General features: G+C 35.8%; 1 protein-coding gene across 27 annotated transcripts in view; it reads left to right on the plus strand.

Annotated features, from left to right (window-relative positions):
- The window catches only part of ADGRL2 (adhesion G protein-coupled receptor L2), a 175,763-nt gene extending 151,784 nt beyond the window's left edge, over positions 1-23,979 (plus strand). For 5 of the 27 annotated variants that reach the window (XM_048943716.1, XM_048943718.1, XM_048943715.1 and 2 more), the window contains 8 exons: positions 7,201-7,292; positions 8,129-8,173; positions 8,462-8,488; positions 9,156-9,324; positions 12,909-13,037; positions 13,453-13,549; positions 16,202-16,330; positions 19,617-23,978. In XM_048943716.1, coding sequence (XP_048799673.1) covers positions 7,201-7,292; positions 8,129-8,173; positions 8,462-8,488; positions 9,156-9,324; positions 12,909-13,037; positions 13,453-13,549; positions 16,202-16,330; positions 19,617-20,371 — 1,443 coding nt within the window. In that variant the 3' untranslated portion in view covers positions 20,372-23,978. Of the gene's footprint in view, positions 1-7,200; positions 7,293-8,128; positions 8,174-8,461; positions 8,489-9,155; positions 9,325-12,908; positions 13,038-13,452; positions 13,550-16,201; positions 16,331-16,555; positions 16,638-17,127; positions 17,180-18,895; positions 18,949-19,616 lie in introns of those variants that run through there. The other 22 variants (XM_048943732.1, XM_048943734.1, XM_048943733.1 and 19 more) reach the window with 14 other exon arrangements.
- The last annotated feature ends 2,505 nt before the right edge of the window (positions 23,980-26,484 follow it).

Raw genomic sequence — 26,484 nt, forward strand, 5'->3', positions numbered from 1 at the left:
ACCCATATATGCACTCATGCCTGTATGCCCTATTGTCCATTCTAGATTGAATATTGTATTTATACACCCATCATCTGTTCTCTGAGCACTGCTTCTCAATTTCACGTAAAAAGCAAAGTCATTTGTCATCCCAGGGACTATCTCCCTGTTTGTTTGTTTGTTTGTTTTTTTCAGGTTAATAATGTTAGCACTGTATGATGTAGGAACTTGGAAGAAAAGCAAATCCAAAATATGCATTTTGGTTTTATCTGGTATTTCAGTATCTTTAAACTTCACAATCTTTGAAAAGCATTCTAGAAGGCTAAAGCTAAGCACATAATCTGAGTATAGAGAGAGCTTTTGTCATAACTACTGATAGTCAGAAGGGATGAATTAGTTTTGTTTTAATGCCTTTGAAGTTCTAAATAATTACCTGTTCCCCTACCTCTGTTCAGCAGTAGAGTTGTGAAGGGCATGCATCCAGCACAATTTTGAAGTTTTTTAGTTTTATAGAACCATATGCCAGACACAGTTGGAATGTTTTTGTAGCTTTTAGTTTACTTCTCTGTGTAAACATAAACTCATACTTTGATAACAAAAATTTCTATTAAAAATGTAGCTAGCCAATCTTTCATAAGTTCTTTATTCCCTCCTAGTAATTTATATATTGAAATGAGGTTATGTGTATTTTAGGTCAGTTTTTGATGTAAACAGAAAGTAATACTATTTTAACCCTTGAATAAGCAGTTAAGAAAAGATAATTCTGTAGTTTGAAAGGTTTAGTTCATTAGCATATATAATGCAATGGAAAGCATAGCAGTGACAGCAGAGTAGCAAGGTCCTAGGCTGTAGCAAGTGAGGATTTGCTCAAATGCAACAGCCACTGACACAGGACTAAAAAAGAAAGATAGTGCTTACCTTTAGAAGCTTATAGGTACACAGCAGTCTCCAGTACAATACCTTGACACTGCCAACCCTTAAATGAGGTCTGGGAAGGGGTGGAGCCAGGATCCACCCCTCCTGGTCACTCAGGTGCACCTGAGTTCTCCTGGGTTGGCCCTGCCTTTCCACCAGGTGCTCAATCACTGTTTCAAGCTGTGACTCAGCATTTCTGCTACAGCATATTTTCAGAGAAATAGTTTTTGATGAGTGTATTAATTGAATTAGAAACATTGAAATATTTGCAAGGTATAAGTCTAGATCTTTATAATAATTATACAGTTTATTCTAAATACATTTAAATTTAATCGAGTATGAGGATAATGGGTGCTTTTTAAAATGAAACCTACAATTACAATTGAAATGCAGTTATTATTTTCAGTATGATAGGAGATATTTTTCAGAACAAAGTTATTCATTGCAGTTGTTGTAATCCTTAGTAAGAAACTGTTTGAAGTTTCCTGTAGCTATAGTTCAGTTACCCAAGTCTGATTGTGTGATGAGAATTTCGCTTTCTATATCTTGCTTTTTATTTCATTGTTACTGCAAGTATTTTGCTAAGTCACCTCTATTTCTCTCTTGCTTTAAAATAACGTTTCATATGGGAAGCTTTGGGCATTGCTCACGGCTTTTTCACTTCCTCATAACCAGGTCAGAGTGAGAATAGAGGTGAAGGACATTTAATCATATTGACCATGTACAGACATAGTTCACTGTTATTTACTGGCCATGACATTATTATCCTCCAGCAAATCATTTAGACTGAGACGCAAAAGGCTTTAGGGAGCAGTATTCCCAACTTCAAAAATATGAAACAGCAGGTAGCAATCACAGCACAGTTCCTGGGAGTAATTCTTCTCTAGCAATTGCTTTGCCCTCTAATCGTCCCAATTGAGAAAGCAAGAGACTGGAAGAAGTGTGAGAAGTGTAATAGCTGAAAAATAATATGTCGTGGGCAGTGTAACCAAAGGCAAACCATGGTTGTACAATAGTGTACTTAGTAGCATGACAGAATTTCTCCTTAGTAAGCTTTTTTAACATGTTAATCTAAACACTCCTTTTTGACAATCTTGCTTACTTCTCTACTTTACACAATTTTCTCTGAGTTTACAAGTGTTTGCACTAGTATCTGTATACATGTTTAATCAAAATGAGGGTAGAAAAGTAAGGGAGGGAAGTATAAAGTTCCTCAGTATATCTTCTGAGGATCTTCCAGCTTCACTAGTTCCATAGCCTGCCATGCCTTTGGGCACCAGGGTTATTATATCTATGAGAAAAGAACATGTAAGTAATGAGTGGTGGGAAACCATTAGTATGCCTGAAATGGCTTAATGAAAGCTTGGATCATGACACGTCAGGAGCTGTTCTTATCATTTGGACAGCTCCATCTGCATCTTTAATAATTAATTCAGTTCAGTAAGAGTTCAGCTTGCACGCTCATTTAGAAGCCTTCTTCAGAGAGTACCTCTCTTGCTGCCAGTCCCAGAGAGAAATAGGCTTCTGCATGGCTAAGAGCAAAGATCTGGAGATACAAGAGCAGTTTTAGAGCTGCATTTGCCAGGTAACAAAAGCTCCAGGGAGTTCAAAAAGGGTCAGAACATGTGCAGTTCAGCTAGGTTACTTCAGAGTGGTGTTTCTGTTCTTCTGTCTAATCATATCCATGTCAGCACTGCAGGCTGTGTGGAATGAATTTTAAGCTGCTAAGCTCAGGCAGACGTGATTCAATTGAGCAAGTTGATGGCTATAAAACAAACAGTGCTCTCCCATAATCTGTGGTCAGAAAAGCCAAAGTATTTTGACTTCTATGTAGATCCATGATCATTCATATCCAAGAAATGAAGTTGGTTTGACTTCAATTCAGCCAAAACTACTACAGTATGCTTCTCACAGATGGAGCCAATATATTGGACTACCAAATGCTATTTAAGCAGAAATTCCTAGGCCGGCCTGTTTCCCATTTACATGGGGATGTGTAAGACCAAAATCTGGATGCATACATACAGATGTTCACATATCTATCTATACATTTAAAAACTGTGTTTACAAGCTTATGTATTAAAAATATACGTAAGTATATTTTAGTAGGAGCCACTTGATAAATGGTATTTATCCATTGCTCATGGGGAATTTTATTATAATTATTGCAAAAAGTGACTTTTTTTGGCTACTAATCAATTGTACCTGAGACTAATTCCAACCCATTCGTCTTCTGCAGATTATTGCATCCATTTTTTTTGAAAGTTAATTTGACTTGAAGACATTCACTCTTTAAAATTACATAGATCCCAGATGCCAAAATTTTACCTTGTTATTTATCATATCCAGTACATTCTGATGTCCAGACCAGAACTGGCATTGTTAGTGTTAGATATGAAAGAAAGAAGCATGATCTTACAGGGTACTGCTTTTGATTATTTCCATTAAAATTCTACAATTTTTATATTTTAAAGTAGTTATATTTTAACTTATCTTAATATGTATTTGTCTTTCTTCTGCTTGATTCTATCTAATTACATTTGCCATATCAAGCATTTGATATCAAGGATAGGAACTGGTACTTTAAAAGGTGCTCATGTTCTTTCTTTTCTGCTTTTACATACATTTCAGAAATGTATGTGTATAGATTAAAGTAATTCTCTATAATTCAGTGTCCTGTGTCTCATAGTGGATAATATATTTTAGCAATTATAGTAAAAACCCAATATAAACATTTCAGCTGTGTATACTGTCGTTGTGTGTGTGTTTGCAAGATGAATTTATTTTGGTTGCTACTGAAGGAGAGCAGTATTTTTGGGGTGGAGATTTTGGTTCATCTTGGATGGATGGAGCCCAGTTCTCAGGAGGAGGCCTAGCCCATCAGCAGCCCATTGTGTAATAAGAGTAAGAGAAAGTCATCACTGTCTTAAACCCATTTTTTACCTCATAACCTTTCAAATACCCATCTTACTGTTCATATGGATCTTTATGTGCCCCAGAATACTGCATGTTTGTGGTGAATGCTCTTCTGAAATAAAAGTGTTCTACTCAGGCCTATCTATCGAGCTTGGAAAACATCTTTGAGTTTATTTGCTTAGTTTAGCAATAGTTTAGTAATCACACATGCATGGAATAATGCAGGTTGGAAAGGTCTTTAGATGATCTGTTGTTCAACCTCCTGCTCCAAACAGGCACAGCTCTGAGCTCAGTACAGCTTACTCAGGGATGGAAAAGCTTTTCTTATACAAAGTCAGTACAAATGAATGTGGAAGTACTAAATGTGTTACCTTCTTGTACAGACTTTTCTTCCACATTTATTTCTCACCAAGAAAAATGATTTAGCCCTTCCTTCTAGAAGTAATTACTCTCCAACAAGTTCCCTTCTCTCACTGCTTAGTGTCTGGTGTAATAATATGGCAGGATGCCCAAAACTCATGAGTTCCCCCAAAACAATCAATTTCTAGATGAAAAGCTGCGAGGGAGCCAAAAGTGACTACATTTATAGCAGATAGGGTTGCAGTTTTTGTAAGCAGGCAGAGTAGGCTTTTGGTAATGACACAATGTTCTAAAGGATGCCAATGTGTTTGAACAAGCGGCAAATGATGGTCTTTGACTGCTGAAACTATGCAATATTTCACAGTGATGGAGTAACAAGTATCATATGCTCTGTTGTCATAGTTACTTTGTCTTCAAAGTACTGTATTTTGCTTTTTTTTTCTTCTTCTTAAGAAGGCTCCCTCAGCTATTGTGAATTATCTTTAGAGTATTATTTTCTGTCAGTTGTTTTTGGAGCTCTATTTCCTAAATTAGGATTAAAACGTAGTAAAAAAGTGTTATGCACAGTAGTGCATTCTGTACATTCTGTAGTTCAGTGAGGACATATAAACAGACAGAACTTAGTAGCTACATAAAACCTGAATACACAGGGGCTTGGATAAGGTTCTGTGGTAGGGCCACACCTGCTTGTATGTCACCAGAGATGCCTCAGTATCTAAACACAGGCTTTTGTTTTTCATATGTCAGACCAACACCACACTCCTACAAAGACTCAGAGGATGAAAACCTCATGTTTCATAAGGTAGTCATTTATGAACATAACTGAGACTATTGAGTTTTTGATCCAAGAACGATGTTGCGGCTACAATGCAGGATGCTTCGGGGTAGCTCCTTAGGCAAAGAGCTGCCCCTGTGAATGCTGTTCTGAACTGGGATTGTGCAATCCCAGAGGCACAGGTTGCAACCAAATTTGATTTCCATATTAGCATTGGCATGGGGCATCTCTTTAGCACTTAATCTGTTTGTTTTCACAAAAATTAAATTGAAGTTAAGCAAGCTGGAGGAGTTCATCTTATACTAGCTACCCAAATGTGCAAATAACTTTTTCAAATACAGAACAATGAAATCTGCCTGACAAGGCATGGAACTGAAGGCCAGAGCCCACTCTCATTTCTGCTACAACGGCCAGAGATAGGAGCAACTTGCTTAGTCATCCAAGTAACATAAGGCTGCACAGTGGAAATGTAGATAAGAGAAACAAAAATATCACGATGATGCAATGAAATGTTTCTCAGCTGGTTAGTCATAACTCAGTTTATAAAAGACAGTCGATACAGACATGAGATAATATCTATACTTTTATCAAACTTTTATTTGTAGCTGTGGAAACTGTGCTTAACCTACTCCTATGTACATACTTGCACTTAACGTTTGCATATTTTCTGTCAATTCTTGGAATACTGAGAAGTAAATTGTAAAAACTTATTTTTGTTATTTGTATCACATACACTTTTTGTGTGAATGTCAAGATGCAATTGTAAAAACATTTTATTTTGAATCAGGACTGATAAGGTCAGAAGCTGACAAATGCTGCTCTGGTGTTGAGAACTCCAGTATGGAACACAGTGTCCATTCTGATTTTGAGGCTGCAGCAGCAGAGATAACATGGTTGCTCTTAGCAGGAAGAATTATTTCTGTAATAAATGTTTTTATTAAACAGACTGGGATCAAAGTCTTCAAAATACTCCTCTTTTTTGTTAAGATCTTCTCTTTATTAGGATTTCAATTACATTTCTGACTATTGTGGCACAGCTGTAGGAACACTTCTGGTATGAACCCAGTGTTAAAAACACTGTGAGGATTTTGATGTCTCAAACCAAAGGCTACCCAAATTAGAAGTATGATCTTGATGATTCTGCGTTAGTCAGCATTTAAAGATACATAGGGAAAATTCAAAGAATGGGGTTATAATTCCTATCTATTTAATATGTCCAAGCATATTCTCCTGTCTTCTATTAGTTTTTGGGTTAGGTGTTTGTGTACTGTTGTACTAAAAGATAGGGATGTATTTTTTTCTTCACGAAAGGATGTGGCTTTTGCTGTTTTCAAACACAGAATTTTATTTGAATTGTTTGCATGACAGGGGACATCAAATGCTAATTATTCAGACTGTTTACAATGTTTCAACCCATTCTTGCAGGCATCCTTCTATTTGGTTTTCTGGGATTCTTCACATGGTTTGAAATCACACAGTGCCTCTGATATCTGTCGTGCCATTTCACAATAGGAGATATGTGAAATAAAGAAACAATAATATAAAAAACTGTTTTCAATATCTTCCTTGGTGTCTATATGTAATGCAAGAATAAGACAGCATAGTCCTTTCTTTCAAGTGGCATGCAGTCTTTAACAGAATCCAGACTACAGAATGAGAGTGGGCAGTAGGGAGGGTATACCCACAGCATATACCTATGGCTTTGTTAAATTTGATGCATTTGCTACATCTTTATATTTCTTTTTCTTTTCTATTTTTTTCAGTTACATTTTAGCTCTTTTCAAGACCTCAGTGGGATTTGTGAGAATAAAAAGGGAATTAAAAAAAAAAAAAAAAAAAAGGGTGAAACCAGCAAAAATGAAAAACCTTCTGAGGGCAGAATGAGATTGTGAAAAGGCAACTGGTATAGCACAGATGGAAAGCAATGCCAGAGTTTAGAGGTGGAGGTGAACAGGGGTTGAATGCAGCATGCTGGAAGACGGAGCTAGATGGACACTGACACGTGTTGGATATGAGCTGAATATGGCTGGTTCATGGCACTGGTCAATTCAGCAAAATTAAGTGAAACAATAATTTAAAACATTTTTGCCCTTCATCTGTATTTGCAATCACTTTTTGCAGACATTCTGATAAAGTTACTCAGTTTCTCTATATATTAGAAAATAAACTACGGAGGTTTTGTTTAGTCTGTAACATCATTATTATTCAACCTTTCACTTGAAGTAGTTTAATTTCATTCTTATCTGTTTTGACAGCTGAATCTTATCTTCTTGGTGATCACATTGTGCAAAATGGTGAAGCACTCAAACACTTTGAAACCAGACTCTAGCAGGTTGGAAAACATTAAGTAAGTGCTTTGTGTTCAAGTATGAGAACTGTGATTATTTTCTGATTGCTGAACTGATTGAAGGCTACTTTCCATTAGTAGCACATGCCATTCTCTCCCAGCAACTGCAGATGTCAATTAGAAGCAAACAGAACCAATCCTGCTTTCGTCACATTGTTTCTGTAATGTCACAAATGCTGGTCAAAATTAGATAATTTCAGCCTGGAAGTAGTGCCAAGAAACTGTTTCATGGAAATACCACTGCACTGTAGTAATTTCATTTGCATTTAAAATGCAGTTCAAAAATGATGTTCCTGTTTGCATGACTGATATGATTATATTAAGTTTATTTTGTTAAATGACTTTTTGATTTAAGGATTCTGAGCAGTTTCTACTCGTAATCCTGTTCTCCCAAGAGAATTGACTCTATTATTATTGTTAACTTGAAGATTATCTGCTGTTTTCATGCTAATTTAGCAAATGTTTACTTTATCTTGGTGCTGTAATGCAGTATCCTTTTTGCAGAGTAATGCAAGTGTTATATAATTAACGAGGTTTTGTCAGCTTTTGCTTCTTTAGCTTATAGCTTTATGTTGTACTGAAGGTTCTTGTTATCAACACTGAAGGGATGGTGCAATTTTATAATACTAAGGGTTGGATATGAAAGGGTCTTAGAGATTTGCTTTGAATTTTGAAAATGGCAAAGGGAGATTTTCACTAAGGCTAACATTGTGACTAGATGTTATGGATAGGTCAGTATCAGCTTCATTGCATGTTGCATGATGAGAGAGAGAGCTAATCTTTAGCATCTCTCTCTTTTCTTCCTTTTCCTCTTTCTGTCTTCTCATCCACACCAGTAATTACCGTGTTTGTGATGGCTACTATAATACGGACTTACCTGGGTAAGATAGAACCCTACATTAACAAATTTCTGGCATGACTTTTAACTTTACAAACTCGGTCAATATTGTGGATTGCCCTTAATTTTAATTAACTAGTTTTGAGATACCTGATTTGCTAAAGAATTTTTAACTATTATATGCCTTTATAATTTTAAATTGCTTGCCTCTGCATTTTGAATTTCCTAATTTTGACTTATTTTTATAGACAATTAAAAATGCTCTTATTAATTTCTGTTTCAATTCTGTCTAATAATTTTGTTTCTCTTTTCTGCTTATAATGCTTTCTAGCTATGAAGATAATAAGCCATTTATCAAGTAAGATCATTAGTTAGATGTGGAATTCACTGACTAAATTCCCTTTCCCTTTCATTCTGTGCCGTTCTCTACAGTTCCTTTTCCTTAACCTATTCATGATGGAATCTTTTTTACACTATTCTATAGAGCAATATCCATATTTTTGCCACATTTCAGCAGAGTTTCTTCATGCAGAAGTTAGATCATCTAGCTTCAGTTTAGCTGAGTTTATCAGAGCATTAAAGATTTGGGCTCTAGGCTCTTAATCTGCTGTTTAACCTTTGTGTATTTGTGTTACATTATTTGGTGTCATTTAGCAGCACCACTGTTTAAAATCTATGCTGTGATTAGTGGCTAAGCCAGATTTATCAATCTCTTTTGTAATAGCAGATAAGGCAATGGAGTAGTTGGGGTTTGCACTATACTTCGACATTTCAAAGTATTTTTGACATCCTATGCAGTTCTTGAGAAAGTAAAAGGTCATATCTACTCTTGCTGTTTTCACTGGAGACTAAAAGTACCAAATGGAATTGTTTTTTCTTTAATAGATGAAAGGTTAAACCCAAGGAATTTTTACAATTGAATATGAACCTAGTAAAAGTCAACTGAAGGAACTGAAATGTTAATATTGGATTTGGCAACATGCAGTCTTATAAGTAATGTTAGTAAAATTAATTTTCTTTTACAGATCCTGGGTCCTGGGTGCATTTGCTCTCCTGTGTCTTCTTGGCCTAACATGGTCATTTGGCCTACTGTTTATCAATGAGGGAACAGTTGTGATGACGTATCTCTTCACAGTATTTAATGCTTTCCAAGGAATGTTTATTTTCATCTTTCATTGTGCCCTTCAAAAGAAAGTAAGTTACTACAAACAGAGGCGTGTGCTCTATATGTTCTTAAAAATACCACATATATTTCTTGAAAAAATAGAGTACATTTCGAGAACAGAAGTATTTTGAAGAAGTTTAAGGAAGAGACTAGGATCGAAAACAGTTCTTGCTGCATGTGCTTCTGAGAGTCATTCAACTGCTTTTTGGCCTGTATGAGTTTAAAATGGATGCAGTATTTCCAACTTGGGCTTTAAAGTTTAGAGACTTTGGGACAAAAATACAGAAGGTGTATTGTTCAACATTTGTGATGCGGTATGTATAATTTTGAATCCACAGCCAAAAGTCTTTATGCACTTAAGAATCAAATCCTGCCTGCAGCACTGCAAAAAAAGGGATCTTTTACAGTATCAGCCCATCTCAGCCTGGAAACATTCTCGCAGATCAAGGCAAAGACCTCTCATGAGGTCCTATTAAGCTGCCACATAAAACTACAGGTGATAGGCAGGGATTATGCTGCGAGCGCTTGTTCATTACAAAATTAAGTCAGATCTGCAAATTAATTTCACTGTGAACTTCAGCACACCTAAAGAAAAAGTAGCCATTAACTGCAGACAACTGGTAATGAGGGGAGTTTACTAAGTACACCAGCATGACTACTTGTTTTGAAACATTTGCCTCCCCCTGCAAAACAATAGCTAAGTGCTCTTAGCTGGAGAAACTGGAATCCCCTGGCAACTACCTTCCCTAATGAAGAGATGCTCTAAATTAGTTCAGGCCCCCTTTGCCCAGATCTGCTGAATAGAGGGAAGCTCATAGAGGAGAGATAAACAGACAAGTGAGATGGAATTGAAGGACACAGCTAGGCGGGATCAGGTTTCCCACTCTCCCTCTGTGTCCCAGACTGAGAATGGAGAATGTTTTCATGCCTTAGAGATGCTCCAATGAAGGATAAAAGTAAAATGCTCATAGAAAGCACAGCAAATGAAAATAAAGAGTTGAGAGCAGAGGGGAAATTTGTACGTCAGAAAAAGCCCACCACAGACCATAAGATAAAATGCAGTAAGTCCGTTGTTTGGCAACACCCAACTTGCAATATTTAGGTTCTAAATATTTGTACCATTTTTAGGCAGGAGGCCTAACAGTTATTAACTCCCTTTATAATTAGCTCACCAGAGAAATATTTAACTGATATTTATAAAGTGGTTAAAGATTCTTGGATAAAAGGTTATTACATAAGGGCAAAATCACATTCTTGCGTGTTCTCAGCTCTTAACAGTACCAGTGTCTCGAGATTTGGTGTAGACAATGGCTTTCAGACATGTTTTGGGAAAAAGATGTGGAAGACAGAATGGATTTTATCCAGAGGAAAATGGTATAGCTTTCATTTTGAGATAATAAAAACACACTTGGAGAGGAGAGTGATCATAAGAAAAGAGGGAAGAAATTTTCAAAATGTAAATAATTTCTAGATTAAGGTTTCATATCATGTTGCTTTTTTATCACTTGTGTTGGGCTTGAAAATGAAAAACAGATTCTGATTCTATTTCTTTTTACAGCTATGCATTGTTTTTTTATTAAGTGGAGTCAGCAAAAAGCAATATTAAAATACCAGTCAAGTGTGAAAAAGCATAACCTGGAGCAATAAGATTTATACCTGGAAGAATGTTAAAGCTGCCATTTAAAATTTTTAAGTTTCAGTGAGTTTGACTGGATATTATCTGATCCTCTGTCTGCATAGCTAATATAGTCATTTTATTCTGTTATTACTAGTTGGTCACTAAATTGAACAGAGAAATAGAATTGTGAAAGTGAAAACTATTATGTTTGCAGTTCTGACGGGATGATAGTGCCGTTGTTTCCAACTATTTCCAACAAGCTATAATTTAGAAATAATGACAGAGGAACGCGCTGTAGTGACGGATAATGCACATTCACAGCAATATAGGCATTAGGCAAAACCAGCCCTGGAGGGTGGCATTTGGATGAAAATATAGTTCTGATTGCTATTGTCTCTACTAGATAGTGTTCTGGAGCATTTAATATCCATTAATGGTCAGGAATGTGTTTTCTTAAGTGTTACAGACTTCCATTTTTGAGAATGTGAAGATAAAGGTTACAATTCTATGTCCAGGCCTTTCTGTTTTTTCTGTTTTCCTTTTTGTATGTGTGTTTTGTGCTGATATTGGTAGGAGTTAACTTAAAATATATATGATATACTTTTAAATAGATGAGTTGTTGTCCTCAGGTGGAAATTAAAGCATTAACTATTCAAATTTTCCTGAACTTCATGGTTTATAGAAACACCACATTAGTGGTGATAAAGTTATTGGAATATTGAAAACAGTGCTTGGCTTATGTAAATTCACACTGTTAATTTTTTGCCTTTTTCCTTCCTTCATTTCTCAGTTTTACACACACACAAGTTTATTTCTGTGCCATATATTCTGTAGGCCAAGCAGAATTTACAGATTAGCTGAAATGTCACTTTTCAGAGGAATTTAGAAGTCTCATCGATGCACATGAGACTCCAGGATTATCAAGAATCTGGTAGAAGATTTGTGAATGTAATATTTGGCATCTTTACAAGTTTTATCCAGCACGTCCTTTCACTGATCATGTTGCCAGGATACATGTGCTCTTTTGTGTTATTGAAAAATAAATAGCAATGTAGCAGTCATCAAATGTGAGAGAATTAAAAGCTCTGTAATATCATCCAGATTATTTCTATGACAGTGTTAATGCACATTACAATGTTAATGCACATTACAAAACTAAAGTTTCCAGTAGCTCAATGGAAACAGAAGGTAAATCAGTGCAGGTCAAATACTAAAATTATTATGCCATCAGAATAATGTTATTCTGTTAGACAGAAATTTCATATACTTAACAAGTGCGTTCACACTTCTATGGTCAGAAGAGACAATAGCAAAAATTCTACTTTTTGGTCCTAAAAACAAAAGATGCTTAGTTTCCCAGCCTGTACGTTTCAACTCCTGGCTCTGACTTTTGCTGGTGCCCTACTGCTGCAGCTGCTGAACTAGCAACTATTTGAGTTACCCAGAGTAACTTCATATGAAAAAATGCTCACAGTCCTTGCAGTTTAGACTAAATACAGTCTTCTTGGCATGCTTTTCTAGAAGGAGTAACTTAAATGGGCAGTACTGAGAAGCTCAAAGGCTCGTTGCCTCAGCCTTTCTTGTATGCCAAGATGGGAAGACAGGGAAGACAGGGACAGGGAAGACACCAAAAACTATTGCAAAAAATGACTATTTTCAGCCAATATTCCATTCAGGTAAACAACTGTATTAATCCACAATATGAAGACAAAACAAAAATAATCCTGTAACAACTCAGCAACAATTATTCATATATGTCTAAATGAAATACATGTATACTTCAGAAATAATTCAAAAATGCTGGCTAACCAATAATGCTGCCATTAAATAAGGCAAAATATCTAATTTTGCTAAAGGCCATCATTTCAGTAGGCAAGAATTATGTATTTGCTCAAAAAGCAGTTGAGTGTTGTCAGTGCAAGACTGATGTCTTTTTTGTCAATAGAGGTGTTTGTCACTCCATTTTTTGTGCTAAAGTATTTTTTTTCTCCATAGGTACGTAAGGAATATGGCAAATGCTTCCGACATTCCTACTGCTGTGGTGGACTACCAACTGAGAGTCCTCACAGTTCAGTGAAGGCATCAACAACAAGAACTAGTGCTCGCTATTCCTCTGGCACTCAGGTAACAAAGATTTTGACAACATCTTTTAATTAACCTTATTTATAAAAAGCCCCCTGAGATCTGCTCCAATCAGAAGTAGTAATTGTCTTCTCATTATTATCACTTAGGTAGCAAATACATAGTTCTGCATGCTAGAATTGATTTCTTTTTAAAGATTTTATTTTAATTTGGTCTAATGCAAACGCCTTATTTTTCTTATAATTATGGGCTGGTTTATTGGAAGGTTTATACCATCATGTTTCATCTAAATGAAATTTAATAAATTAGAACTGTAATAACAGAGGATGGAGCTTTGCTCTCTGCTATAAGAATGGCTTACTTTAGTGCAAAATAAATGAGAATGAATAATAGTACACAAGTAGGAAAAAATCTTCTGTAACTTAATGCGCTCTGTCTTACTGCTTTACATTAACAGAGTCGTATAAGGAGGATGTGGAATGACACTGTGAGAAAACAATCTGAATCTTCTTTTATCTCAGGTGACATCAACAGCACTTCAACACTTAATCAAGGTCAGTCACTGGGAACATTTCAGTTTTAGAAGACAAATTTTTTACAGATTTTATATAATTTAATTTAACACAGAAGAATTGAAAAGAACGTGTTGAAAAAAAAAAAATCTGTAACAAATGTACTCTAAAAGCAGAGTTTTAAAGTCATCCACCAGCACATTTTAAAGCCGTGTTCCCTCAGCTGGCCCCCTGATATAGAAGTTGAATTCCTCCATTCATGGGAGAGCATTTAAATAAGTTTCATCAATAATTTAACTTAAAAGCAAGATCATAATTTTAAATCTTTTCTAACCTTTATAGGTTAAATCTGAAACAGAAATATGAGTGCAGTAACATTTTAATGCATATTTGACTATGATTTTTAGGTGCAGAAATTTTCCCAGTGAAATCTAATTGATATCATTTCTATGCAAAAGATGTCTGTAAAGCATTTATCTTTTTTATTTCAAAGAGCATTGTATCTGTCATATGGGATAGGATCCAGATTTTCAGGCACAGAAGCCAAAACTTTAAGTTTCTTATCTCGATTAGACTTTGAAATCTGTAACTGCATTTTCATGTCCACTTAGAAGACGAGGGTATTAATCAACACAGAATGTCCCTTCTTTTTTCTCCATTTTCCCCACCCCTTTAAAAAAAAAAAAACAAAAAAAAAACAAGTAATGCAGGCGAAGAATGTGAAAGCCAAGGTCACAGCCTGTTGTTCCACTCACATCCCTAAGAGACAAACGTAGTTCTGACCAGTTCCTGCTTGGCTTAAAAAGTTTCAAACAGAAAATTTACCATTGTCAGGACTACTGTAAAACCCTTGTGAACCACAAATGGCAAATTTTCTCCCCTGTGCTTTTTTCAAGATTTGGTGGTGGAGACCTGTACTTAACTCATGTTTGCTTTGGAAGTAAAAAGCGTAGTATTTGGCAAAAGGCAAGATTTCAAAAGCATGATCCTACTGGCTTACAGAAATATCTAAGACAACTTGTGTGTCTTATTGTTCCCTCCTGAATCTTTATGTTCTTCTGGCAAAATTAAAAAAAAATATATATATATATATCCTAAGTAGAAAATCTATTTCTTATTTCATTTCCTAAAAGCCCACAAATATGACATAAATATAAAAGTCTGGGATTTCACCATAGGAGGTACACTTTGCCCATGCTACAGCTTCAAGTGGTTCAGAGCTGAGCACAGATCTTGGAGGCTTTTCCCTGCTGTGGAGCTCCAGTCTCATCACTTGAGATGCTCCACGATGGCTAAAAAAAATTAATTGATGCTGTTGTTATTCAATTACAATAATTCTGCTATCTCAGGGGTAAATACCTGTAAGAAAAGTTCAGTGATTATCTAGTAATTAGTGTTTTCTTTAAAATAAAAATCAGCACCTTAAAGTAAAAGAGAAATACTTTGGATCGGATAACAAATTTTGCATACTATAAATAATTTGAGATTGTAATTCAAATAATGATATTAAACATGGTACACAACAAGAAGTATTTCAGTTAGTATTTCTTGTAGGAATTAGATTACCACTGAAAAAAGCTACAGTGAACCGTTTTTTAGTTGTTCACTGACACAAACTATCATTATCAGGCCCTAGATCTCTGCATCTTAGATTTTTCTGCTTCTGTACAGTACCAAGCATTAATATAGAATATAATATTACTTCTTCCATTGCCAAATAAAAATACAGTATATAGATATAGCTGGCTTACTATTTTCATTCTGATTTGTTGCTGTGCAGTGCAACAGAAAAGGAAGTAGAAATTTAACTTTATTGTTTAAAGTAAGTTTTCTTTGTCACTTTTCCAGACAGCTTTTCTTTCAGTATCTAGAAGTCAGAGATTAACTGTCTTTTTAGATCTCAAAAGATGCTTTTTTTTTTCTTCTAATTCTTCTGAATTCTTTAAATGATGTTGCACTAACATTTAAACTGAGTTTTAAAAGGTCCGTTCATTCCTGTAGTATCATGCTTCGCATTACATTGTTTGTGAACTGATTGTTTAAATAAATTTGTCATTCAAGAAATTCTTTTTTAAAACCTGGCAGATAAATTTGTAGCATGAATGTCCCGGGAGAAAATGTGAATGCTCTGATTTCTTAGAGCAAATATTTTGCTTTCCCCTCAGCATGCATACTTTTGCGTATACTAAGATATGCTTGCAGTTTGTCATCTACTCTGTGTTTGAAAACACGATTCCCTTCCACTCTCCGTGTGTTTGTCATGAAGTGAATAACAGCTCTGATCCTGTCATAAGAGATTTTTCAATACCTTTAAATTTAAGAAACTCAGTTCCCTCCATTCTGGACAGAAACATTCCGTGATACCATTTTAAAAGCTGCAGTAGCTTTATGTAGTACCTTGATCTCTACCCATTTAATTGCTATTCTTATGAACACCGATTTTGTGTACATTAGTAAATGTCACTCTCACCAGATGTTTACTTTGGGGATTTGGACAGCACCTGTGAATTACTGGAATCTAACTGTATTTTCCTACTCCCGTTTCAAACATATAGCTCAGATACACTCAGAAATTTTCAACTGAATTACATTTGACAGGTTCTACATGATTCATGATGAATAAAAATATTCTTTATTGAAACTGTCAGAATAAAATTAAAGAACTGACATTTTTTTCTGTTTCTTTTGCTTCAGGAATGACTGGCAATTACCTACTAACAAACCCTCTTCTTCGACCACACGGCACTAACAACCCCTATAACACATTGCTCGCTGAAACTGTTGTATGTAATGCCCCTTCAGCTCCTGTGTTTAACTCACCAGGTGTGCTTATACTTCCTGAATAAAACCGCTTTTCTTGGCTTGCTCCAAATCCCTTCTTTTCCCTAGGTAGAAACTCAAGTTGCAATACCTTAGCCATACATTCAAAATTTCTGTCAGTTTGAGAAATGCAGTATTACCAATGTCAGCTTGTAAAACTGCACTATATTATAGTAATGCCTTTGCCGTAACAGTATTTACCAATAATTATCCATGTTTTTAACACAGGTGGCATAAATCTTAATATACTATTACAGGACTGACACCACATGGTCCGAGAGTCCATCTTCAAGATATATATCACTTAGAGGTATCATGTCTATGCAATGTAAGGTTGACTCTAAAGCTTGCTGAGAAAAACCTGCTCATGGAACAGATTAGGTACTAAAGCAATGCAAGGCATCTTGACACCTTTGGATACTGCAGCACAGAAAATTGTATCCAGCGTCAAACAGATCTATAGTATAGTGCAGCTTTATGGTAGATCATTTCCTTTAGGAAAATCATGAGATTAACAGTTAGAACAGTTTAGTTCTGTCAGCATAAAGGGTGTCATCACTTACCTAACATTTTGTTGTTACATCCTCTAGTTGCTTTTTTTAACTACAGTGCAGTTCATCAGTAAATATCTAGCAGTTTCTGTTAGATGAGTCGTTAAGATCACTTTAGTATTACTGGAACAATAAATCTTTGATAAAGAGTTCATGTTTCCAGATTTTATTTCAAGTTTCCTTTTTAACTGAACTGTAGTTTCTATTTTCATTCTCTTGTTTTCTTACTTTCCTTATGCTTTCCTCTAGCAACCTACAGAGAGACAAGTATGGGAGTAAAACTTAACTTTGCCTATCAAATGTAAATTTTTTCAGCATGATTTTTAATGGGCACAATTAAAACATAACTAGCGGTCATGAAGTAGACTCAGCGGGCAAGTGGTTCACAATTTGCAAATGAAATGTTTCCACATTCAAAAAGTACTTGCATACTGCTTTTTGGAAAACAACATGAGGTCTGTAGCAAACCCCATTGGTAACGGAAGTTATACAATGCTGAAATAATTTGCTGTTCAAAACCAAAGCAGTGTCAAGCAGAAACGCTTAACAATTTACTTATATTTTTACATTCCCACAGTAATCTTGCTACAGGCTATGGAAAGATTTCAAATAATTACCTGATCATGGGCAACAAAATTTGCCTCATCAAACCAATTTAAATATATTTTAGTATGCTTAACTCTGCAGTATATCATAGAAAACTCATTTTGGATTATCAGATACATTTTGGTATCTGCTTAGCAAAAGAAAAGAGAATTAAAATTATAGAATTAAATCACTTTCATGAGGGAAATGAATGCCAGCATGTGGTCCATGTGTTGTCTACTTTTATAAATGCCATATGTTCTGCACAGCTAAAATCCATTGCAAGAAAAAGCCTTAGAACATATATGAAATTGCCAAACTACAAAGTTGTTTAATCAAAGCTTAAGGAGACCTTTCAAACAACCCTCATCTCTGTTTAAATCAGTATACATGAAGAGGAGCTAACAGTAACAGAGTTACAAAATGATTTGCAAATTACTTCAAATTTATTCGGAAATTATTACTCTGCTTTCTAAAGTTGAAGACAAAACTCTTTCATGAGAAAATGCAATTACTTTTTAATTGAAAACAGTATTTTCCAGAGAAGATTGAATTTTCTAGGATAAGCTGCAGCTTTAATTATGAAAAAACAAACAAACAACAACAAAAACAAAAAATGTACAATCTTCTCCAAAACAACTTTTTTCTTATACTCCTCCAAGCCTTGCATATAATGCAGCAGCCTCACAGTGGTCAGTCTCATTTCAGTAAAGTCACTCCATTCTTTCTTCTGTAGATAAAGTGATTTACTAGGAATGCTCTAACCATCCAACTTTCCATGATTCAGACTGTTTATTTTCTTTCAAAGTTTTTTCTTTTCCTTTGCTTGAGAAGCACTGTGCTGTCATAGTTTACATGTCTCTGTGTCTGTAGGAAATCCTTTTCTTTATTGTGTTATCCCCCCTTACTACCACCAAAAACAAAAAGTCAAAATCAAAGACCTTAATCATCATAAGACTTCATTTTCTCCCCCTAAACTTATTTCATGTTTCTTAGCAGACTTACCCAATCTGTCATTTGTCCAGCAGCTACGAGATATCAGCCATGGCTGATTTCCTCTTCCCATTCCACAACTAATATTTATTCTTTGGTTTAATTTCTGTGACACATACTTACAGAAATTTCTAACATTTCCGCATTTGACTTCCATGCCCATGGTAACTGTGGGCCTAACTCTTAATTAACTATTCCAGTTCATTCAGCGCTGTCACTGTGACTGATGCAGACTGCAGGCAAACTTTGACCTTTAGAAGCCTGGGGCCATTGTTGGCAGACAGAATTAGTACAAAAAAATTACATTAAGTGGGAAAAGAAAAGCTGTTATTGCTTAGTAATCTAATTTGCTGAACCCTTGCTCTGACTAAGTTGCTGAGAAGCTCAGTAATTCTTCATCATGTTACAATAAATCATTTTACTTTCTTTTATATATCAGCTACTCTTAGGCCAGATAGCCTGAGCAGACAGACATGATGTGAGTTGTCCAAAGTGAGTCATTCCACCTGCTGTCTATCGTGTTGTTGGATGGTGCTTGTGGGCCCTGGTCCCTGTAGTGTGAAAGATGGCTGTCCTTGTTTAACATAAATTCTTTGTATTTATCCATTTTTTTTCATTCTTTTCTTTACCTCATCTCAAAAAAAAAAAAAAAAAAAAAAAAAGGGAAAAATGTTAGAAACGTGTTAAAGTAGTTGCTTGCCAGTTATGTGGGTTTATGTTGTACATTTACCTTCAGTTATGTCTGTGATCTAATTCCTTTTTAATTTAGTGTTGTTTAGGACAAATTCTGTTAATTTTCTTTCTTCTAAATCATAGTGACGTACTTCAAAACATAGATGTTTCCAAACAAATTGCTTTGCATTACATATGCAAGGGCATGGAGTGAACAGTTCCTTGTGGAAGAGTCACAGAAATGACATTAAATTAAGAAATTAAAATGCCACTATTCCCCACAGGAAATGCATGTTACTATTGTATAAAGGCATCTTTCCTATAAGGCGTGCAACTGTTTACATTTGGGAATGTTCAATAACCTAACTTTTCTCAAGTCCTACTTTCAAGTACAACTTTGTCCTGAACTACATTAAAGAATTTTGTTTAAAAAAAAAAATGTGTTAAGCATATCAGGCAATAACCAGAACCGTCCTTTTCTGTTTCAGGACATTCACTGAACAATGCCAGGGATACAAGTGCCATGGATACTCTACCGCTAAATGGTAATTTCAACAACAGCTACTCTTTGCGCAATGGTGACTATAACGACAGTGTGCAAGTTGTAGACTGTGGACTAAGCCTGAATGATACTGCTTTTGAGAAAATGATCATTTCAGAATTAGTGCACAACAACCTGCGGGGCAACAGCAAGAACCACAACCTGGAGCGCACACTGCCAGCCAAGGCTGTGATCGGTGGGAGTAGCAGCGAAGATGACGCCATCGTGGCAGACGCCTCATCTTTGATGCACAGCGACACCCCTGGGCTGGAGCTGCACCACAAAGAGCTCGAGGCCCCACTTATTCCTCAGCGGACTCACTCCCTTCTGTACCAGCCCCAGAAGAAAGTGAAGACCGAGGGAACTGACAGCTATGTCTCACAGCTGACAGCCGAGGCTGACGACCACCTCCAGTCCCCCAACAGAGACTCTCTTTACACAAGTATGCCCAACCTCAGAGACTCTCCGTACCCAGAGAGCAGCCCCGATGTTGAAGAAGATCTCTCTCCTTCCAGGAGAAGTGAAAACGAGGATGTTTACTACAAGAGCATGCCAAATCTAGGAGCTGGCCATCAGCTTCAGATGTACTATCAAATCAGCAGGGGTAATAGCGACGGCTATATAATTCCCATTAACAAGGAAGGATGTATTCCAGAAGGAGATGTTAGAGAAGGACAAATGCAACTAGTGACAAGCCTTTAATAGTGTAGCAAAGAAATATTAAAGGCCATGTACAAGTATTAAAAAGACTTAATTGGCCCCGTGCAGGCTCCCTCGTATCTGCTTGAAGAGACAATTCTGTTGACCCTGTGGTTCTCCTCTGTAATGGGGATGACTGGACCTCGCAGTTCTGTGAATTTTTATAAAACAAAAACTTTGTATATACACAGAGTATACTAAAATGAATTATTTGTTACAAAGAAAATACCAACAAGGTATTTTAAGATATCTTCTGCTGCTGAATTTAACAAAATTGTGAAAAAAGAAATAAAACACTTTCCAGCCATTTTACTGCAGCAGTTTGTGAACTAAATTTGTAAATATGGCTGCACCATTTTTTTTTTCCTAGGCCTACATTGTATTATATACAAGGCGTAGGCTCTAAAATCCTGTGGGACAAATTTACTGTACCTTACTATTCCTGACAAGACTTGCAAAAGCAGGAGAGATATTCTGCATCAGTTTGCAGTTCACTGCAAATCTTTTCCATTAAGGCAAAGATTGAATACATGTCTAACCACTAGCAATCAAGCCACAGGCCTTATTTCATATATTTCCTCAACTGTACAATGAACCGTTCTCATGAAAAAAATGGCTAAAGAAATTATATTTTGTTCTATTGCTAGGGTAAAATAAATACATTTGTGTCCAACTGAAATATAATTGTCATTAAAAATAATTTTAAGAGTTTGAAGAAAATATTGTGAATCGCTCTTGGTTGCACATATGTTATAAGCTGTTTTTCTTACACTCTGTTCATAGTACAGTAGTATGTTTAAAATGCAAGTTCTGCCCGTTTTTCACTTATTTTTCACTGTAAACAGTGTTCTGCTTTGACAAGTTAGGTTTTATTCTTTTCTTTTTTTAATTTTTATTGCCAAAAACATAATTTGGGGAGAAAATTGTTTTAGAAGCCAATTATGCCAAGCCTTGCACAAATTTGGTATAGGTAATAAAGATTGTAACTCAGTTCCCTGTTCATTCTTAACCAGGGTTGGGTGGTAAGGGGCAAAGGGGACACTGGACACTTCTCACAAACTTTCTCGTGAATAAAAGGTGCCTGTCCTTTAAAAAATAAATAAAACATAACTATTACTCTTCCATATTCCTTCTGTCTATATTTAGTAATTAATTTATTTTATGATAAAAATCTAATGAAATGTAAATTGTTTCAACTAAATTCTGCTTTTTTCATCCCTTTGTGTAAACTTGTTAATAATGAGCCCATCACTAATATCCAGTGTAAAGTTTAACACCTGTTTGACAGTAAATAAATGTGAATTTTTTTCCAAATAGGTAAAATGTGCATTATTATGTACAAAGCATAATTGGCATCAGCAAGTCCTTTGACCCAGCTGTATCCTGCTTAGAATGGCTTCTTTACATTTTATGATTTAAGTGTTGAGAATACAATAGAAACTGTGTAGTGCTACAGAAGAGTTCATCTTTACTATTCATTACCTTAGTCACAATTAAATAGGATCAAATTCAGACATAGCAGGGTCATTGGGAAAAAGTACTGTAATTTCATATATTTACACAGTTTTTAAGTAGGCATATGTATTGAAATAAAATACCACTATCATAGTCTCAGCAACAGTAATTAGCAGTAATTATTAGTGATGAAGATATATTCTTGTAGCAGGAAAAACGTAAGCAGCATTTGGGTAGTACTCAGAGTGCTATACAAATAATCAATCCATCACCGTTTTGAATTAGATAAGTGAGCATGACTGCCCTCATTTCTATCAGACAGGAAAACTGCAGAAGGCAGCCCAAGATGTTATCTACAAATAAGTGGCAAAATTGGAAGTCTGAAATCTTTGTTTCCTTGGTTCCCAAGCCTCTTTCTGTCCCTCTAACACCAGGGCTTCTCACAGATCATGCCAAGGACTTCATTTGTTACAGCTTCCGAAAATGCTTTCCTTCATTATCACAGAGGCCACTGTTTCATGTGTGGCCAGTGTGACTGAATACAGGCATGACAACAGCAAAAATTCATTTGAAAGCCTTATAAATTCTAAGTTGCTTCTAAACTGCTAGTATATATAAAGCTCCATTAGGAATATATATTGATGCACAATAGTTTTGCATAGGTGCATTTTGAAAAAGTTTGGATTTCAAAAAAATTCTGGGGGCAAGAACTCCTGGTATTGAGACAGATCTAACTCTATAAAAAATACCTGGGTAAATGTAACCTCATAGCTCAGATAACCTCAGTATATCTGTAATCAGGCCTGTGACTGTAGCAGTTATCACTGAAGACAAAGGCATCTTTACTGTATCCTACTGGTAACTCTTGCCAGTAAGTTCCTTAATACTTAGAAGTTACTATCTTCATGTCAAAGTCATTTAAAATTTAATCAGAAACTGTTTACTTCTGTTTAATAGAGATGCTTTAAAAAAATCTGAAGTCTCTGTGAAGTAAGGGTTTGTTCTGATTCAGGGTATACCAGCAGACACTTTGGAGCAAAAGGATTCCCTTGGTCTGCCTGGCAACTTAAAAACATACCTGCTGCCTTCTACCTAGGAAATCACGTCTTAGGGATTTAAACCCATGGTGCTCAAGTAATTACAGTACATGACCTAGTAACATCACCAGCTTTCAGCAGAATATTCCACCCTAATTCAAGCGAGTACTCCTTTGTGTCACACTGTCTAACTAGCAGTGGTGAAACTATATGCTGGAAGGTTTGTAGCATTGTGATATTAAAAATATAACCAATTGCAAATGTAACAAGTATTCATAAAATAAAAGAAAATTGAGCTGATGAACCTAAGATGAACCAGCTGAACCTAAGTATCACACCGGAATTCTTTTGTTAGCTTCTCTGTAGTATAGATGTTGCTTTTTAGCAAGCCTGTTTTTTTTTTTTTTTTTTCCTTTTTATTTTTTCTTTTAATGTTTTGATAGTGAAATGTCCTGTGTTTAGCTAGCAGCTAGCAGTCAATAGCTTGCCAAATTTCTGTTGGTGTAACTTCTCAGTGTAGTAGATTACAATATAATTATATAGCTGACAGCTTATTGTAATTTCTTTGTGTTCTCTCTCACGTTCCTGCCATCTTGTCTTGGGATCAGAAGGACAGAAGAATTGAGAGGAAGAGTTCAAGAATAGCAAAATAATGACAGCAGAATTAATGGAAACAAGTGTTTGTCCAGGGTCACCAGTTAACCAGTTCCTACGATGGTGCCAAGGATATGCTGCTATTTTAGGCACTGTCTTTCAGAAGAGCTGTAATTTTCTTATGGCTAGTAATCTCCTGTTACTATCAGTGTTAACCCTACTGGCTCCATCCAATTCTTCCTTGTAACTTCAGTCCAGTTATATTCCAGCAAAAGATTAAATGGGATGTGCATTTAGTGAACTGTTGTATAATGGTGCTATGCATTGTTTAATATAAAATACATCTCAATTCTACATAAGTGAACCATAACATGAAGAAATGCAACACTGGTAATACCTTTATAGTTAGAATTAACCTTTATCTGTGAACTCTACAATCCACCTTTGCTTCTTTTAAATTGGAAATGAAATTACTAATAAAGTTTACATACATTCACTTACATAGACAATAAAAGGTGTTTCAAATTGACGGAAGTTATGGATAAAATATGTGTCATTTTATGTCCTAATTTTTAAGGAATTTTTCTTTCTGAACTGAACAGACATTAACAGAATAACAAAAATAACTGTTCCCTGTATACTGTTACCCAATTTTGCCTCAAAACTAACAAAGCTTGTCTTCCATAATTGATTATGTGACAACTTAGGATAAAGTTCTCTCTGAATGTAGCTTTTTAAAATCAAGAGTTGCTGCAGGCAGACAGCTATATATATACACACACACACACACACACACACCTTCACAGGAGTTTCAGCTCACACATTCTAAGGGATGATTGAGAGTGAGAAGCACTGGGAGACATCAGCAGTTCTTCAGTTTCAGCTCTGCTGTAGCCCTACAAAACACTTCAGCCCTTCAAAGAGGGAGCTCACAGTGAAACATACTTTAGATTTTTTTCAAATAGTTGGTGACAATTGACCTCCACATTTATGAAGGGCATTGCTACCATTCCAGGAAGCAAGGGGGTTGCTGCATGGGTCATATTCATGGCTGCCTGGCATGCTGAGTCTCTACCCCAGAACTACACTAGAGGTTGGAATCCAGCTCCGTACTGAAGTTAGCACAGCCCTGGATGCAAGAGATTTGTGCCTCACATATATAACCAGTAGGAATTCAATTAACGGATCCAGCTTGGTCATCCAGCTCTGGCAGAAAATCTAGAGTAAGTGTTCATTAGAACCCTGTCCATTTCAAGAAAGCTTTTTTTTTTCCTTCAGTAAAATACTTCATGTGATTTTTAGAATGACAACTTCCAAATCCCTTTATTCATGCAGGATAAATTCTCAATGGTATTTCATTAATTCATGCCTAAGAGCATTAATATCTCTTCTTACTGTATTATGTCATCATTAATCTCAACTGCACCCCATCAACATTCCTGGCATGTGAAACAGATCACACCAAGATGCAGACAGAGTGTGTAGCAGTGCTGCAGACAACCACACAAGCCTCAGCTCAGCAGCAAGGAAATTTAAAGCACCATTCCATGTAACAGACCAGCATGAAATCCCAGACTGAGGAAGTCACAGTGGCAGAAATAACATTCAGAATAAGTAGCTTTAATCAAGAGAATCCTTCCAAAGCAAATTTGATCTAATTTTTAACCTTTTTTGTTGTTGTTGCACATCACCTCTGCATCTTTGAGTAGGGGACCTGGTACAATGGAATTGCTGCACTGCAAGCCAGTCTGAAGCTTAGGCAGCAAAGCTGAGCACAGGAACACATAGGTACATTAAAAGGTCTGTTCACATCAACCTATATAGTATCTGCATGCATTGTTGTTTTATTTTTAAGAAGGAGAAGTAAACTGATAAGAAACATTCTCTGAGAAAGCCATTCTAGCCTTGTAGAATAAGAATAGTTTTTAAATAGCTTAATGCTGAGTTTTCAGCCTCCAGATTGCTTAGAAGAGTTTCAAAGGTTAACAAGGTTTTCATGAAAATAATTCATTTTCACTCACTTTGAATAGCACAGTTTGCTTTTTTTCCTGCATTAGTGGGATAAATAGAAGTTGCTTAGCTTGCATTCTTCCTAGTACTCATTAAGTATTTCTACACTATCTCCTACTACTCAACTCCTTTCTAAACAAGTTCTTATTTTCAAACTCCTTCTGTTTTAAAATCATTTAGTTGCCAGAAATACTCATTTCAAGAATGCTGTAAGAGAGAAGACAAGCACAAAATTATTCTTGGGTTGTTTTTGTTGATTTATGGGTGGAACTGTATTTTCTATTCTGTCCTTCTCAACTTCCCCACTCCTCATCCCACATGATATTTTCTTACTATCTATTCACAACACAATTTTTCCTACTAAGCTGATCATGGCAAGTAACAACATAAATAGTTACAGTTAATGTAAAATCCAGGAAAGCTTACAAGATACTTCAATTATTCCTTCAAAACTGTGTCCAACTTTATCAGCATTGCATTTCATCTGCTTCACATGGCCCATTTATTCACTTTGTTAACTCAGGTCATTCCCAATCATCCCTAGCTCTGATTAACTGAAATAATTCTCTGTTAAAAGAAAATGTTGCCACCTCAGATAGCATGCTCATCCCCCTCTTCAGATAGCACAAGTTTTAATACAGAGTGTTGGGGTATTATATCATTAGCCTATTGCCATTGATAAAGAAAACCTGACTATTTAATCCTGCTCAACCCCTTAATTTTTAACACAAAACTACTTTAACTTCCCAAACTCTGTTCTGCTTTAGTAGCCTCTTGGTAGGCATGTTTTCACAAGAATTTTTCCTTTTAAAATCCAAATAAATTACATCAGCCATATGACTGGCTTAACTTCAGTGTATTAGAGAGGCACCATTTTCTTGCCCTGACTATATCCATCTCTTTCAGCAGTGCTTCTTCTAAACCACATGCTTTTTTTTAACCCTATGTATGTATTCTGGCACATGGAGACCTCCCTGTCACACGTAAGAAGGGCAGTCACGTCTGAGCAAAAAGCACTTG

Source organism: Lagopus muta, chromosome 5, assembly GCF_023343835.1.
Source record: "Lagopus muta isolate bLagMut1 chromosome 5, bLagMut1 primary, whole genome shotgun sequence".
NCBI lineage: Eukaryota > Metazoa > Chordata > Aves > Galliformes > Phasianidae > Lagopus > Lagopus muta.